Below are 18,488 nucleotides of genomic sequence, written 5' to 3' on the forward strand. Positions count from 1 at the left end.
ATTTCATTTAAAAATCTTTAGGCCTATCACAGCATTTTAACTGTTGCATAAAACATTTCATTTTAATAATGCACTTTAATCATATTTCTTTTCATTTACGGGAGTGTTGACACCATTTTATGTGACTAAGGGCAGGCTTTTTTTTTCCTTGCTGCTGTTACAGATGGCTTGGTCCATACTGGATCAATTTACAATGCTTATGCCCCATGTGTAGAAATTATGTAATTTCTGATAAGATTCTTGCATTTTCATGAGCATGCATGTGAGTTGCTGTATCTGTGAGAAGGTATGTGTTATGTCACCATTTGAGAACCTGGTGGATCAGAACCAAACAGTGATGTACAAGTGGTGGACTGAGTATTGCAATAGGAAAAACTTCTGAGCTAAGAGCTGTTAATTGAGAATAGAGATGCTATAAGGAAAAACAAATGCTGGGAAAAAGATGTTTGCTTGTCTGAGTATGAAGAGGGCTAAAAAATACAAATGCCTTCCTGTAAGACATTGTGGTTCAAAAGGCAAGAGCTGACTTTTGGTCCTTTTTAATTTGTACATCTGCAAATTTGTTAGAGTAATTAAATGATAATATAAAAATCAGATTAAAAGGAAGCTTCCTTAAAGATTACTCTCAACTAACAAGGGTCAAAAGTAAATTATAAGTAACAGTTGAAAAGCTGGATATTTCTAGCTGCATAAATGTCACAACTGCAAAAAGCAGTAACTCAACCTTCTATATTTGAACATCTCATTATATTCAAGGCCATTGAAAGGCACATTAAGTTCCAGAGAGGTGATGCATAAGGTCTCTTGCTGAAAACCCATCCTTTAATTATTTTATGGAGGTTAATGTTGCTGTAGTAGAGTAGTAGCTTGGTCTTAGCAGTGAATAATGGATTTCAGCAGAAATGGTTTTAATGGAAAATTAATAAAGCAATGCAGAATGGCTGAATTGCATATGAAGGCTGGTGATGATGTTCATGATTTTAAGTGTTGCTTTAAAAGTTTTACTTTGCAGCTGGTTTCCAGGAAGCAAAGCTATTTCTCTCTCCTATTGTATCCTCTATTCCTGGGCAGGTTTACCTTTATTTTCTTCCTTTCCCTCCCTCTCTCCAGAAGAGTGCAAGTGCACTTGTGAGGTAAGCAGATTTAAACAGATACCCACAAAATCCCTCTCTCTAGAGGGATTATCTCCCACCTCCATGTAAAAGTTTTCCAGGATCTTGGCTTTGATGAAGGGTGGTAGGGCATTCATTGTTTGTGTTTTCAAGTTAAGCCTTCCCAAAGTTATTCATGTTTTTCTGCTGTTACACTGTGTTTGTGGTAAGCTTATGCTCATATGGATGTTTTATGTTGGGTCTGTTTGTTAGGGAACATGGCCGTATGCCTATCATCTTTGGGGCTTTTAGCTTGAGCACCCAGGGAGCATTGCTCACTGACATAATGAACCTTGCACAGGTTGCAGCAATGGGTGAGTGTCTGCAGATGTCTTGTCCTGTGGGTTCCAGCACTGGCTATTCTGGAAGGAGATGAGGAATGCAGAGCATCAGTAACTTGCGTATTTGGAGAAGTGGGTTGAGCCCAGTGGGATAGCTGGAGGTTGATGTTGAGCTCCCAAGTCAATAGCCTGAGCATGAGAGCAGTCGGGATCAAATGGGGCTGCTCTGGGGGTAACCTGAACCCTGGTGGGCAGTGGGACAAAATGTAGCTGCAAGTTGATGGAGAGTCTTGATTCCAGCTTGTATATCATAATAGTGTTTTGCTTGAAAAGTTTGAGTATTAAACTCCTTTTTTTAAAAAAACAAACAAACAAACAACAAAAAAAACCTGCTTGAAATGTAGTACCTCGGCTTTGTTCTAGCTGCCTGCTTATGACTCATAGCTTTAACTTCCTGAAGAAAGCTGAAAGCTTGGGGGGAATTGCATGCATGTTTCTATTTCCAATATGCTACTATTGAGTACAAAATAAGAAAAATGTATGTGGAGTGAACATCAACATGGCTCTTAATGGCATGATAGCTTATTTTTTCTGACCAAAATATCCTAGTTAATTAAAGATCAGTATGATAAGCATTGAGCTTGTTGAGCGTAGGAAAACTTGCCTTGCAGGGAAATTGCTTGTGTGTGTGTGGTTTTCTTCATCTGCTCTTATGTGTCATAAAAATAGATGCAGGGGGAGAAACAAATCAATAAAACCTAACTTTCATTACTGGGCTTCTATTTGTGACAGACCTAGTTGCAAATGAATTAGACTGATTACAGTAGTTTTGTTGCTAGTGTCATTCCCTGACTTGGCATAAAGCAGAAGGTCCCAGTAAAATTCAGTCTGAAATCTGCACTGGCTGTAGCATCTTGCTTCTTTGGGGCCTTCTGTCCTCTTGAACCTGGTGGGTTTGGGACTCAGACCACCGCTTCCTGTGTCTGAATACATGAAGAGGTCCACCTGGGCAACCTGTAGTGTACGGGGGTCAGAAGTCCGTTGTGATCAGTGGTAGGTGGTCTCTTTGGGAAGGAAAAAAAGAACTTTCTCTGCGACCTAGACAGCACTAGACACATGTGGTGCTTCACTTTCTCGTTCTGCGTGTCTGACCAGAGTCTGTGCATCTATCAGTAACTAAGTGAAACTTGCACACTGTTTTTGTAAGAAATGCATATTTGCATATTGCATGGATCGGCATAATACTTGTGTAAAATACTTATGGTGCAGTGCAGCATGTGAGCATCAGTGTCTACTGTGCAAACTTGCTGCAGTCCTGAGGTCAGTGGTGGCAAAGATCTCTGTCTTGCCAAGTGCTGTTGAGCTGCTGACCTGGGATAACAGCCAAAAGCAACACAGATTATTTACACCTGCAGTACAGAGACTGAGAGGGTATGTGATCAGTGTCTGTGAGCACACCTGGGGATAGATAAGGAGGGCAGCTTAAACTGACAGATAATGCTGGGGAAAGAAGAGAAAAAAAGAGAAGCACGAGTTACAAATATGTATTAAGTGCTCAGTTTGTAGATGACTCGTAACCATTAGATGACAAAAATCCTACAGCCTTTGTAGGAGAGAAAAGGGTTAAAAATACTACAATTTTTCTTAAGTTAGAAGTCAGTATATTTGTGAGTATAACTTACATGCAGTGGTGCAGGCAGCAGCAGGGATTGCGTGCAATGGCCCAAAAAGTCCTTGTCAACTCTTACTATCTTAAATGTATACTCACAGAATGTATAACAAACTAATACGTACATATGTGTTTGTAAGTGAGTGTGTATATGTTACATACAGAATGTAGATAAAGAGGCAGCCTCTGTACCTCATTTATTGAGTATTGGTAGGCTACAATGAGCTGATTTTTGGCGCACACAGTTTATGAATATTCATGTTCTACAGTTCTAATTTTAGCCACCTGGAGCCTTCAGTACAGGACATGCACATAATCACAAAGTCTTTTTGAGAGTTTGCAAGCTATGTCCTCACCAGTGATGAAATGACCTATACATATATTTAAATGATTCTATAAATTTAGACCAGGCTCTGTAATGGCAATGTGATGTCATTCTCACAATCCTCGTGTTTTGTGGTGGAACCACAATTCTGGCCTGTGGTCTCGTGTGAATTTTCACAACTGGCTTAGGCCTGGGCTCAAACTCCATGGCTCATGGCCCAAATCCACTGACAGGAATTGGTGCCCAAACAGGTCTTCAAAGCATTTTAATGCCTATGTCCAAAAAGAATCCGCTCTTTTTAAAGTCACAGTAACGGTGGTGATAGTCCTGTTTTGTAGGTTCCCGACTTACCCACTTTGTTGCTTGTTCTCCATGACAAGGGGGCTGGTGGGGAGAACTCCGAAGGCACAGGCCAGCAGCCCCATGCAGGTGCCTGTGTCCAGCCCTTACGCTGCCAGCACGAGTCCCGCTGCCTGAGTGCTGGGGGTGCCCAGGCGCTGCTCCCCAGTCAGTGAGCGAGGAAGGCTCAAGTTGGCTGAAATTTGTATTTGCTGATGTGAAGGCATTGTGCAGTGCGGTGTGCGTGTTGCTTTAGGAATATGAATGCTTATTCAATGTTTAAAGAAAGTGCTTTCCTCTTGTTGGATTTTAGGGATTCTAATTTTCTTTCAGTTGTCTGACTCTTAGTGATGTTTTACAACTACTTAGAGTGACATTCGTCAAGGGTGCCTACTATTATCTTTTCTGTTGTTAACATTTTAGTGACAACCATTATTTAGTGCAGCTTATGTGAAAAAGTAAAATGTTGGGTATTAATATTAAGTAGGGTTCAGGTAATGGAAGCTGAATAAAGCTTTCCAAATCATTTGCCACAGCCTCCTTTGTTCTGTGTGTTTTTGTTTTTAATTCTTCCCCACTTGCCTTTGCGTGGATTTTCAGCATCAGAATCAAGCTGATTTTCTTCTGGCTGTGTTTGTCATGTAAATGGCAGAAAATTTTTGGCTTTCATTGTAAATCTGTTCAGTGCTGTAACTGTACCACTGTCAAGGTAGTTTGGCTGCTGGGGGAGACCTGGAGGGAGAGGCTGGGGGGAAGTGCCCCAAGCACGACAGGGAGCTGTGTGGAGTGGGACTATTTACTTATTTTAAAGCACAAATGACACACACAGAGGAAACCCAGCTTCCTTTATACAAACTCCTTATTTTATTAAAACTACTGTTTTCAGGCAGGTTTTCAAGGAATCCTTTATTTCACATGAACAGAAGCATCTTGCAGTCCCTTAGGCTGTGCCGTTCATAAGCTTCCACGCTGGTGGCTGCTGAGCACCGGATGCTCCCTGGCACAAAGGGGAGCAAGCGGCAGTAGCTGAGGTGAGCACCTTGCTGGCTGGCTCTGGAGAGAGGTGGTGCAGGCTTCAGCATCTGTCAAGACCATCTTGGTGCTCCCTGGGGGGCCTGGTCCTCTCACCCTGCCTACTAAGGGCTTGCTTTGGCTCCCACAGGGAGCCTGGAGCCCGTCCTGGCCAGCAAACCTGAAGAGGGAAGCCATGGACCATGCTGAGAAGAACAGGATTTATTGTCTTACGTGCTCAGTTGAAAATCATTTGTCAATGTTGAGACTTTTTTTCTCCCATTACATATACCCATTTTCAACTCGGTAGCTGTGAAATCCCCAGCAGCCCTGGTGGCAGATGCCTGCTGCAGGAGCAGCATCACTTTGCTGCGGAGTTCTGGCCGTTCGCACACAGAGGGGCACACGCAGGCAGACACTGGTATCTTTGTCTTGGTCTATAACCCAATTTCTATGTTTTGTTTTGTCTTTTGGAGGTCTTAGTGCCCTGAAGAACATCCAAGAGTAGAGAGAATTTGCATTACTCAGCAGATTCCACAAGTATCTTTGCTTTAGCTGCTATACAGGTCTTTTTTTTTTTTTTTTTTATGAAAAAAATATATATTTCTAAACATAGCTGAGTGCTACCACGCTATCATCTTGGCACATACTCTCTGGGTAGCCCTGTGAAGTTTCTTCCCTTCAGGGCTTCATCCACTGTCAGGATGTATCTGTTGATAAGATCTTTCATTTCCTGGGTGAATGGCTCAAAATTCTTCTGCTTAGCACCAGACCGCTTGAAGTTCCCATCCCTATTGTTCTCAACGCAGAGCAGCCGGTCCTCTGTCACTGTCATGTTGAGAAACTCCACCATCTCCTTCAGCTTGGGTATGAGGCTCTGTTTCAAGTCTTCATAGTGGATGACAAGGAGGCGTTTTCCATACTTCAGCCAGTCCAGGACATGGGAGGCCCACCAGGAGGCATAGCTGTTCACAAAATCAGGCCACTCTAGTTGATGGGGAAAAACAGAGAAATAAGACAATGTTAGCCATACTTTCCCCAGTTTTTTAAATTTTACCTTGGTACAGGAGTAGAGGTGCTGGCCATGGAATGATGTTGGTGAGTGGGTGTGTGCTGCAGAAGGCAATGTGGCCAGCTGCAGAGGTACAGCAGCTCTGCTTCCAGCTTTGGGTATGGAGGCGGATGCTGTTCTTTCCCTGTTCAAAGTAGTGATGGTGTGGATGTGGATGCCTAACCCTGCTGCCCCTCAGTCACCCAGACTGTGCAGGTTTGGGGCATTAACAGTGCTGGGAGAAACTCAGCTGTACAGGAAGCCCCTTGGGAGGGTCAGGACAAGGCCAGGCAGAGCTGCAACTTTGCATCTTTAATGTGTCTTGCCTTTAGGGCTTGAGCTCTACTCTGTGCATGCAAGCAGGCAGCTTTGTGCAGGGGCTGGAGTAGGGCAAAAAGAGAAGGGAGAAGTGACTGGAGGAAAGCAGTGAAAGGGCAGGTCCTGCTCAGACACTGGTTTGAGCAGTGCTTTGCCACGTGACTTCAATCAGATTCTTTTGCCTCTATAGTCTTCCTACCCTTTTACCTCTGTTTCAAATGGTGTTTGAGAAAGAGACAGGGCAATTCTATATTTACATATATATGTATATAAAAATACACACACATGCAGCATCAGGACCCTGATCTTTGCTGGGGCCTGAGGTGGTCCTCACTCACTTCCAGATTTGTTGAATAATATAGCATTTTGATTGTTTCTGGGGAGATTGGATAAGAAAATAGGATTAATTGGGAAGATTCTTGTATTCCTGGCACATGGGAGGGATTTATGGTCACTTGTCAGCATCACCAGGACAAAATTTCCTGAATTACTTTCCCAGCTATTGCCTTAGGTGACACCTTAATCTCTTCTGGGTGGTTGTGATAATTTCCTGAGGCTAAAGATAGTCTGAGTTTTGGGCTGGACAAGGAGCAATTGTGGCTGAAATATTACAGTTTGTAGTTTGTAGCACAGGAAAGCCATTCCGTCAAGTCTTTATTTTCTCTTTTCTAAGGGCTATTTTGCCTGCTTTTTGATGAATCAGTCTTGAGTTGTGACTGATGAAAGATGATATGTGAACTTGGGAAAGAAACATGCTGTGACAGAGGACACTTCCCTGCCATCCCCAGAGCCCTGTTCTATGTTGTTTGCCAAGCCATATCTGTTACGTCTAAAACATATGAAAGGATAAATGCGTGCTGAATCCTTTCTGTGCTGCAGAGTCTGTATGCAGCAGGGAAATCACAGTCCTGCTATCCAGCTTGCTAGTCGGAGGCATGAAGTGTGGCAGTCATACTCTGAAGTCCTTTCATGTGTTCAAGGAATGCTGAATCTGAAGTCTCCTTATTGCTATTATCCTTATTTATCTGCAGTTCACTAGCACCTGTGCAGTGCTGTAAAACTGCCTTCAGGAAAGTCATGCTCCATCAAATCCTCTAAATTTTAAATTAGATTTCTCTAGGTTATTACGTGCTGCAGGGGCAAACTTTCTTCACGGCACGTAGCCTGGTGAATGGGCTGCACGCTGGGCTCATGTGCCTGGATGTGTTTTCTCTGCCACACAGTACTTCGGTAGCAATACTGCTGCTGCCTGCAGCCGCAGTGCATCTCTCTGCAGCAGAAGTGTGGCCCAACCGTGTCCACTCCCAGAGTGCAGGCCTGAGACTTTTGGGCCTGCCCTGTGCTGTGATGGGACTCAAGTTCCACTGAGTGTTTGCAGTGCTCACTGAGGTTTCAGCATCCTGTCACGGTGTTACCCCTGTCACAGAATGCCACAGCAGCACTGGGTGCTCTGACACACTACCTTTGCTCTTCCAGTTGCGGTCCGTGGCATAGCCTAGGTGCCCAGCGAATTTCCTGTTGAACTCAGCCATGAGCGACTTGTACGGGTTCCTTATCAACAGGATGGCAGAGTCAAACATTTCAATCTCTGTCTTGCCGCTTTCATGAGTTTTCACACAGATGGTCCTTCTACTTCTCCAGTGGTCTTTTTCTCCTTTAAAACCTGTTTTACAAGACATGATATGTTTTGTTTGTTTTTGTTTTCATGTATTTATGCATTTTCATGTTCTTAAACCAATCCCTACAGAAGTGTAAAACTGTTGTGAAAACACCAGTCAATTAAGCCTGCCACCCAGTACCTGAGACCAGGGCTGGCCACCTGCATGGCTAATTAACCTGATTTGGGTTGGAGCCACTTTGCAAGCTCCTCCACAGCTGCTGTAAGCAGGACCCTGTCTCTGACTGGCTGGCGCTCAGCTGCTTAGGTCACCTGAGCTGGGCTGTGTGCTGGAAGCTAGGCTTTCCTCTGCTCAGGAGGAATTGGTAGGCACTCGTGACAAAAGGGTTGCTCTCTGTGAAACTAGTTCTCGGTGCATGATAAACATCAAGGTTACCCCCCCCCTCAGGGTACTGGCCTCCCAGAAGAATTAGTAACATTAAAACAAACAAACTAACAAAAAAAAAAACACTCTTGTTTCATGTGCTACTAAAGTGTCTTAACCTCAGGGTTTGGTCAACTTCGTCTTTTGGACCATTCTTTTAAATGGGAGCTGCATGCTTGCAAGTACACAGCAACAGAACACGGTCAGACTGCTGTTCATGCCAGTATCTGCCCACTGAGCACGCTGCTGGAGCAGTCCCTGCTGCTACCTGCACCACGTGGGACCACTTGTTCTAGACACGTGTTTAAATTGGATCAGATGTGATGACGGTGACGCCCTTGTTGGCTCCAAGCAGAAGGATGCTGGAGCACGCAAGTAAAACCCTGTTCCTTGAAGCACTTTGTGTGTCCCGTCCCCTGAAGCAGTACCTTTGTTGTAGAGCGCTCCATCGAAGTAATAGCTGCCCGTATAGTAGCCCGTAGCATGCTCTATCAAATGGCGAGCCCATGTGTTGCCAGCTCCAGGAAAGCTCGACAAAGCAACAAACACTTTGGATTTAGTGGTTAAGAATTTTCTGTCTGTACAGCGGGTGTCTGCAAGTATAGAAGATATTTCATTGTTATCATTGTGGCTTTTTAATAATTCCAGTGGCAGCCCTAGATTACAGGGTGTATTGCTTCTTTCTCCCTTTCAAATATAGGATATCAATTTGAGTCCAGTTGTGAGTCAGCTCCTTCCCAAAATTAATTCATCCATAAGAGAAAATAAAACCTCAGAAAAGGTTTTTGCTGGTTTTGTGTTAGGCAGTGCATTTTTCTTAGAGCTACAGCAAACCATTTTACTTGCCAGCAAGTTCTGATGAAAGTCCCTTGATGCCTGTCTGTTAATTGCTGCTTGCCTGGCAGGCTGGCTCTTCAGTGAAACCCCAAATGTGCCATTATACCCGAAAACTGCAAATTTTGTACCACAGGAAAAACCCCTCCTACTGAAAAGAGCTGGCACTCAACTAAGCATCCAGACTACTATTCTTCTCTAGAAAAAGGCCTGGGGCTGTTAAGATGCCTGTGCTGCACTGATCTCTGGTGGGGCTAGAACCTCGCTCCTACATTTAGTACACTAAGTGTAGCTCCTACACTTAGTTTTTGCAAATACTAACTCTATTGCTTAACGTGCCATTAAAAGTAAGGGTAGAGGGTGAGAAGCAATCCCAGCTCTCTGTGTCTGTACAAAAAGAAGGCAGGAAATAGATCAGAAATCCCTCCTTCTTCATTCTTCAAAGTAGCCTACAGATGGATCCATGGATCCAGTAAGTGCAGCATAGTCCAGAAAAGGTTGTCTTGTGCTACTCCTGATCTACTCAGATGTGGTAGATGCTAGCGATTTCATGAAAGTGAGTGTTCTTGCATGACCTTTTGACATGCTGTTATCTGCAGTATGCCTCTGAATTGAAAGATGAAGGGGGGAAAAACAAAAGAGGGTATGGGAATGGGGAACTGCACCAACCTAGCACAGAATTTAATTTTAAATTTGTGAATAGTTTTGCTGAACTTGGTGTAAATCACCACATGGAAAAAGCTACAGGTTCTGCCTTGATAGCTTACAGGATTAGGGCCTTACTGTCTGCTTTATTTTCTGGCTTTGACACACGTGAAGATTAATATTTTGGAGGAAGGTGGGCAGAGAACAATTAGAGTTTGCAGTCTTGATGTCTCTGCTTAACAGGGGGATGGGTGTGCGCTCAATGAACAGGACTCAAACCAGACTACAGGGTCCTTGTCCCCAGGTGTCTCGGGGTTTGGCTCCCCAGGCTCTACCTTCTCTCTCCATCTGCGAAATCATTTTTCTGACGGGGAGGTTGTACTATTTAACAAGAGAATGATTGGAAATAATACCTGGAAAGATGCATGTTTACGAACATGACTGCAAGAAGGGAATTTAGAGCAGGGGTGCCATCTAAATTCCTGTTGTGATATTAGTCATAGAGGGTAAGACTGCTGTAAACTGAATGGCTCCCACCTGCTGCAGGAGGGAGAGGCAGAAGGGGTGCGGGGGGGCTCTTTCCCGCAGTAGGGGGTCCAGTCCTGGCATGGCAGGGCTGGAGCTGTACCTTGCACCGGCGTCTGGTAGACCAGGCAGTACTTCCCCCCGGCAGCAGAGCTGACGTTGAGCATCCCGCTGCAGAGCTGCCTGTCTGCACCACCGTGCAGCGAGAAGCGCCCAGTGGGGTAGCCGCAGTAGCACTCCCGCCCTCGGATGACTGCCAAGGGAAATTCCTGTAAAGGAGAGAAAATAGATCAGTGCATAAATGCCACAGCATCAGCAGCCTGTGGGGAATACTCCTGTTATGCAAACGAAAAATAAATTTTCACGAGGCCACTGTCAAGATCAAAGCAGTCTTTGATATATCATTGTAAATCTCGCTTCTTATATACTACTGTCTTTAACATGGCAATTTCTTTGAAAATAGCTTTTAGACAGATCTTGTAAAGTTTGAAAAGTCACGATACTATCTTTTCATTATTCTTAAATATATCATTTGGTAATATTCCTGCAGTCTTTAGTATGTAACTCCATTTGAAACTTCAGTATGGGAAAAGGTGTTTACCCCCAAAATGAGCATTTTGACTTGTATCATGTTTTAAACTTCCATTTATAGTCCTCCAAACTGAGGAGTCATCTGCTAAAAGGTTGGACACATTCTGTTGACTTTACCAGAGTTTGTGCAGAAGAAACCTTAAAAAATTAAAAGGAAAAAGGAACTTAGACCCACTAACTGCTGCAATCGTGTTTAAAATAAAAATAAAATAAAGCCATAAGGTATGCATCTTGCTGTGACACCTTCACAGTTTGAAAAACACTACTGTGTATAGAGGGGTTGGTGTAGGGTTTGAGTGCTACTGTGTATATATTTTGGAAAAATTACTCAAACTGCCAAGTAAATTTTATTCCAAGTAACTACCACTTTCAGAGGGAAATGTGTGCTAGTTGCTTGCTGAAGAAATTTGGAAGTGATTACGTGCTCTATATGAAAAAATCATTCATTAGTTGGCAAAACTTTGCCCTAAAATTCAGCCTTCCTCCTCTTTACTAGGAAGACTGGGCTTTCGTTTTCTCAGACTTTGGAAGCCTCCCAGACAGCTCGCTGGGTGACATGCTGCACATCAGCATGCGGGGAAGGGCCCGGCCTCGGTGACAGTGGCCGAGGGAAGGTCAGGTTATTCAAGCACAGAGCATTCAATTCCACCTATTCCCTACCAACACTTTTTGTCTTTTAAAAGTCTTCTGGCCTCTGGAAGCACATGCCAGGACTGCTGAGCATCTTATCTCTCACTCTTCCCCACGTGTTCCTTCTCTGATAAGGAGTCAAATAAAACACATGTGCCATCTGTGCCCAAACAGCCAACATTTGCTTAGTGAATGAGATATGACATTGTCAAAAACTATTTACAGATTTGATCCAAGGATGAGTGTTCTGTGTCTGCTTGCAAACAGATTTTTCCCTTTATTTTGAAGCAGTGTCTCTCCATTGGAGAAATTAATAAACATCCTGGCCCTCGAGCACAGCCTAGAATAACAGTGGGCCTTTTACCTCATGCCAAGTGGCACCTGCAAAGGATTTACTCTTCTGGAAGGTCGGAGATTTTTTGACAAGGCTTAAGTATGTGCATCTTTCTACTTCTGCATCTTTGTGCAATCATTTTTGTGAAGGCAAAAAAGCTTGGGATAATATAGTACTGTTTTGGAATCACTCTGAAACGCTGTTTGTGACTAAAGGTAGTTCAGGGAAGAGAGATTCGGGGCTAGTGTTTGGCCCTTGTAGAGGTCAGGAGTGGCCAGGCTAATCCCCCACATGTGTGTGGCCTCTCTGCTGGTCAGGCAGTATTATGAGAGCAATCTCTTGCTGTTTTTCTATTTTGTGTTTCTTTGTGTGGGTCTTTCAATGTCTTTCCCAAGCTTTCCTGCAGCAGGGCTCTGGTTTTGGCCATAAACAGTAGCATTGACCTTTATCGGGACTCAGCTCCTGCTGTCTCCTGTAGCCTTACTACTGATGCTACGCCTCTTGCCTCCACTGTTTCTTCTTATCAGCGCCTAACTTCAAAGTCTGGTAATCCTAGTGGTATATACCATATGAAGCATCTAGCAAAGAGGTATTTCTGGGATGGGGAACGAAAAACATGGGTGTCTCCTACTTGTATCACTCATTTAAATCAACCTTCAGGAAGAGGAATTGGAAAAGACCTCAAACAAATGAGTGTCCTAGCACCTGGCTGGCAGAGGGTGAAGGGCTGTCCTTACCAGCACAGATTAACCAAGAGAGAAGGATGTATTTGCCTCTGTCACATATTTGTGACCTAATAGAGCTGGCTGCGATACAAGTGATGGGGGATGTTTCTTTTATCTCCTGCTGCTTGAGTGTGCTGTCCTGCACAGCTGGAAGTGCTGATGCGATCTCACACCTGATGCCACCTCTAACACTTCTTTGTGGATACTTTGCTAACTGTGAGTGTTTAAGCACCCTGATGTAAATTTAGCATAGGCAGTACAACCCTAATGTGCAAACACAGGCACTGGCAAAACTTATTACCGATGCTCTGGAAGAGTTCAGTCTATCTCCCTCCTGTTTCTGTGGTGTTAGGTGACCTTTCAGACTCAAGGAAAGTCTGAAAATTGTCTTGAAAGGAGAAATCATGCTGTTAGCGCATTTCAGGAATCCTTTCTCTAGCGACATAAAATGTCATTACTTAGGGTAAGAACAACATTTTGGTCACTAATTTACACTTAGGACACAGTGCCTTTTTCCATTGAAGTGTCAAATCCTTGCATATTTGCCAACTGCAAACAGCAACCAACAACAACAACAACAACAAAAAAGTTGCTTCTTTCACCTCTCTTTCCCTACTCCTTCAGTTCTACTAGCTTTAATATGATAGCAATTTTTAAATCAAAAGAAGATTATCTTACTTTCAGCAATTTGAATTGTTTTATTTCATCAAGTATTTTAAACTGACATACCTGTATGTTTGTAAAGTGACTGGAAAATTTCAGACAATAAAGTTGCTTTATTTACAACACTAAGGTTTCAGCAGCATGATTGGACCCTGAAAAGCAGAGCCTTTCTTGGTTCAGTAATGGACATTTACATTTATTTACACAAAAATTAACCACACAGGTGCCTGCTCTCTGAGCTTCAGCATGTGCTTGGGGAAAGGGGAGAAGCTGGGAGCTGGCCTGATGAGTAGCAGGTCTCAGATCATAGGGCATGATGGAAGAGGTGCTATGGTATTTGAGGGGATCGTATCTTTAGGAAGAGCTTCTTTACTGAAAGGGTTGTGAGGCATTGGAACAGGCTGCCTAGGGAGGTGGTGGAGTCACCATCCCTGGAAGTCTTCAAAAGACGTTTAGATGTAGAGCTTAGGGATATGGTTTAGTGGGGACTGTTAGCGTTAGGTCAGAGGTTGGACTCGATGATCTTGAGGTCTCTTCCAACCTAGAAATTCTGTGATTCTGTACCCGGACCCTCAGCATCAGTGCAAAGTACGGTGTTCAGCGACTCATTATTCATACTCTGCATCTAACTGAAGCAGCACACTGATTGTAAAACAGTATATTCAGCTTTGTCTTCCTGTCTGCATTTAATCAGCAGCTACAAGCCATCAGCTGCACTCAGCCCCACGTTGTGGTTACTGCTTTAACCAACCACACTCCTAAGTGTGGTCCTGGTCCTAGTCCTTCTCAGGCCCAATGCACAAATCCTCAATGCGTCACTTCAGTTAAACACATGAAATGCGAGGGAAATCTGTGGGTGCCTGAAGGGGCAATTTTCTGGATGGAGCTTTAGAACATGCACTGACAGGCTATGGTGTCCATCCTGCAAGCTGTAGCACAGTGAGAGTTGATGTCAGGTAACATCTACAAGAACGTTGAATGTTAGATAAATTTCCTTACAGCACTTACACTGTCATTCTCCAAGAGCAACACAGATACTATGATGATTCAGATACTGATTGTTTTTATTAGATTGTTTTCAAATTAAGAGTTATGAATAGGTTAAAAATACACAACTGGATTCACTCTGATTACTTTGCTAAATTTAACTCTTTTCCAACTTCCTTTGCTAACTTTTCTGTCTGATAGTTATTTTTATTTCTCTCAATCTACAGAAAAGAATAAGAGAATGGGGGCTAATTGTAGATGAAAATTTCTCTCCTAAGTAAAAATGATGGGTTTGGTTTACTTTAAAAAACGGCGTGTTCACTTTACAATGAGCCTAGAAGTCATTCATCAAGTTTTCATTGACCTGGATATTATAAGAGCAAGGAATAAAACACCAGAGAGCAAATCACCGCTTGGGTAAAAATGCTGACTTGTTTTATGTTGTAATCCATTAGGGCCAGGGGACAATAGATCAATGCACTGCTATACCCAGTGTGACCCTGATCTGAAATACTCCTCTCCCAGTGCTGGAATAAAGTCACTGGGGCTGTAGTTATCTGTGCTATTTGAGGTTCTGGCCTACTTATCCATTTTATTGCCTTTATTAAGATAAATAAATCCAAATGAGGGTATAGAAATATTCTATAATGGGATTTTAATCAAAATCCCAAGAGTCTTTTTTTTATGAGTAAATAACAGAATGTATCTACATCTGGAAACCAAAATAGCACGTCTGTTTTTGAAATTAGAATTTTTGTGTGTTCTTGGAAAACAAAACAAATAAAAAAACAGAAGAAACAATTTGGAGGTGGTCATGTTTGCAAATTTGCTGCCATGGTTTTTGGATGCATTGAGATGGTGGGGTTTTCTCTTCCAGACTTAGTGTAGTTTCAGTTTTTTTTTTTTTTGATTATATATAACTATATACAGCAGCTGGGAGTTAAAAGGAATGATTACTTAAAAATATAAATTCAAGTGGAGATGGCTTATTTATTATGTATGTTGGCTTATAAAATAATATATATGAAAATTATGACTTCTGGCAAAGAAACACGTTCATGGCTCTGTTACAGGGCAATAATAGGTTGCAATTAAGACATGTCATCATTCTGTTAATTAAGAAAGAAATAGAAAATTAAGGCTATTTAGCAGGTATCATCTAAAGTTGTTTCCTTGAATTCACATCTCATACATTTCCAAAGGATGGAGCTGCCATTTCTGAGGCTCACAAATTGATGTGGTATGTCTGTTTGCTTTTCTTCTGAGTCCCAAATAGGAAAAGACTTATTTATGTATTTAAATTTAGGCATTAGACTAGTCCTATTAAAAAGCCCACTATGTTTTCAGGTTGTATAGGATTTGGTGGGATTATTCTTTGCAGCATAATAGTTTAGACTAAAAAGACAGAAATGACAGTGCTTTCCTAATTCCATAGAAGGTCTATAACAGTTGGGAAGTTGTCCAACTTATTTTGAAAGGAAAGGAACCAAAGTTGGGATGAATGTTTCCACCGTCATAATAGGACTTGCTTTGGTAGCATTTAAAGCTGATACTGGTTTTTCATGTTCCTTCAACAAAGGTGTAATTCTGTGGTTTTTTTTTGTTTGTTTGTTTGTTTTGTTTTGTTTTGTTTTTGTGTGTGTGTGTTTGGTTTTTTTTGTAGTGTTTTGCTTGGAGATGAATAGTCTCCTGCTGCTCTCCTGGTCCCGTTCAATTGCTAGGCTAATGAGGAACATTTGGTATTGGTCTTTTCCCTACACTTCTCAGTCAGCAGGAATTTCAGATGCTTCCACTTTTGGGCCATAAAACTTTGAAGGATCATAAACTTCAGAAAGTCCACTTCTTCAGAAAAGCCATCTCCCCAAACCACAATATTATGACTATGCTTAAAAATTACTAACTTTGTGTATAAGCACATCTAAAAAAACTCATCCTGAGTTTTTGTACACTTTCCTAGGTATAGAAGCAGTAATTGCACCATCAATAAATATTAATAAAATGTTACCTGTGGGTAAAACTTCAATACAGAAAGATTCAATGTTTTTTCCCCTACGGTTAAGAAATACATCAGTGGCAGATCTTGGAAAGAATTGCTCACAAAGTCCTGCTTTACTAAATGTTTATGTGGATGGAGGGTGTGTGTGTGTATGCATGTTTGTGAGGCACTGCGTGTAGGATATAAAGGTGATTAACTGCAGCTCACTGCGCAGAATTAGTTCCATAATGCATTCTCAAAACACTGTACTGATGAGCTGGTATAGACAATGGGTTGACTAGGAAAAGCTTTCCCATCATGGTATAAAAGCAACTAAAATTATGTAGTAATTAAGAAGAATTTTTGTTCTTGCCATAACAGTTTTAGTAAATTTTGTGATGCCAGAAGACAAAATAATTGAATGCTCGGCTTAGTTCTAAGGCTGCACATGGCTGCAGGCTAAATCTGACCACTGAGAAAACACTACTCTGCAGATACAAACAAGCCCAATGGGAGTTAGGGGTGAGGGGGGGACCCAACCACAGCAACAGCCACAGAGCAGATATAGTCATGGGCCAAACATTTTTTCCCACAGGGATACCCAAGCTCACGAAACTTCTGTTTTCATGTCCATGGTATAACACTGATAAATGGGAGCACAAAGGTGATGATGTAACCCCAGGGCATGCACAAAGGCAGATGCTAGCATGTCCATTCACACCTTCTGTCCAAAAGCCAGTAAGCACACAACTGAACTCTTTAGTTGCTTTCTGGTGGTCTTCTGTCTTGGAATGAATAAGTTCTACAATGACTCCATTTGAAGTTAAAATAAATTAGATTTAAATTCTTTGTGTTACAGTGAAAGTGGCAAAAATTCTTTTTGTGAGGAAAGAGATGTGTGTATTGAAGTACCTGGAAAGCCCACCTGCTCTTAGTAAGCTTATCTGCTTTTTTTTTTTTCCTCCTCTGGCAGCTTTTTTTTTTTTTTTTTTTTTTTTTTTTTTAATGAAGATTGTATCTTTTTCCTAGCTGACCCAGTTACACTGCTATAGAATACTGTGTGCTGATACCTCAAAACTAAAATCCATGGTTTGTCCTCATAAGGGAGCAAATGGGGATAGACTCCCGCTGGGGACACAGTGGGTGTCCTGCCTGCCTTGCATGTGTGCCCGTTGAGCCTCCCCAAAGCACTGGAGATATGTTTCAGGTGCTGCTGACCCACATCTGTCCCCTGGCAACACATCTCCCACATGAACCGCAGCTGCCAAAACCTCTTCGGGGCCACATCCTGCACTGGGTGTGGTTGGAATGGGGGCACAGAAATGGTACCAGTTTCCTTGGGGTTGAAAAATGTCACTTGGGATGGCTTCTCTGTGCAGAGTGGCTTCTTGATACAGAGTGGCATGGCTCTGTAGCTTGCCCTCCCACCTGCCCCACTCCAGAACGGTCAGACCAGATGCATCACTGGGTATTTACCATGGTGAGATTTGTCCTTTAGAAATTCATTCACAAATTCAGAGCTCTAAGGCACTAATCTTTGCTATTCTCTTAGTAGATTAAAACTTAAAATAACAAAAAGAAGAAAGGATGTGAAATGAGAACTGTTCTTACTTTCTTGGAGCAAAATTCAGAGCACATCTCCACCGTCAAATTGGGCTGTATCAAAGAGGCTGGAAAGGTGTCTGTTAAATTTTCTGGAGCTCTAAAACATCCTCGATAGATAACATTCCTCCCTGCAGGGATATGAAATAGGTTTCTCTTGAGAAAACAATGTCCATAGTATCCTGTCTCTATCACAAAGAACAATATTAGGTTCAGAAGCTAAAGAATAATGAAATAAATTTTATATTCCAAATGCTTTAGAAATAAGAGAAACCATGATATACACTAGAAAAATGTGTTGCAAATCCTGTGGTATTGAAAGGAGCACATGCCTTTAGCTTTGTACTAACCACTGAAAGTAGGGCTGCAGCAAAGAGTTTAAATTAAATTCCACCAGTGGAGGGCATTGCTATTGTTTGCAGCTGCCAGTTTTCTTTTGAAGACATGCTTTCCACTGAAAGACTTAAAAGCCCTGATAAAAAGCTACAAAGCTTCACATCATCTGCACCAGAAAAGGAGAGGAATTTAAATGAATCCTGAAAGCCCCCACAGGGACTCACCTTCCTGCACATCTGCTCAGTTGCAGATATCCCTCTCCTCTTCCCACTCACTCGCTTTCTTTTCAGGGCAAGGGAGTTTGCTGCAGGCTTCAGAATCTGAACTAGGCTTTTGTAAGCTGTTCAGGGAGAATAGCTTTCTTGAAGTCTTTAGCATCAGCCTCTGATCTGACCTGCTCCTGTATAAATGCCACAGAGCTTGGCAGAACTGCTTCATTTTTTTTGCGTCACTG

At 42.4% G+C, this 18,488-nt stretch overlaps 1 protein-coding gene across 1 annotated transcript in view; it reads right to left on the bottom strand.

Annotated features, from left to right (window-relative positions):
* Positions 1-4,606: 4,606 nt before the first annotated feature.
* Positions 4,607-18,488, bottom strand: part of WSCD1 (WSC domain containing 1) — a 30,447-nt gene continuing 16,565 nt past the window's right edge. Inside the window, exons 5-9 of the mRNA XM_027472088.3 lie at positions 17,708-17,829; positions 10,295-10,460; positions 8,616-8,780; positions 7,608-7,808; positions 4,607-5,763 (exon numbers count right to left, since the gene is read on the bottom strand). Coding sequence (XP_027327889.2) covers positions 5,411-5,763; positions 7,608-7,808; positions 8,616-8,780; positions 10,295-10,460; positions 17,708-17,829 — 1,007 coding nt within the window. The 3' untranslated portion in view covers positions 4,607-5,410. The remainder of the gene's footprint in view (positions 5,764-7,607; positions 7,809-8,615; positions 8,781-10,294; positions 10,461-17,707; positions 17,830-18,488) is intronic.

The sequence above is a fragment of the Anas platyrhynchos genome, chromosome 20 (assembly GCF_047663525.1).
Source record: "Anas platyrhynchos isolate ZD024472 breed Pekin duck chromosome 20, IASCAAS_PekinDuck_T2T, whole genome shotgun sequence".
Taxonomy (NCBI): Eukaryota; Metazoa; Chordata; class Aves; order Anseriformes; family Anatidae; genus Anas; species Anas platyrhynchos.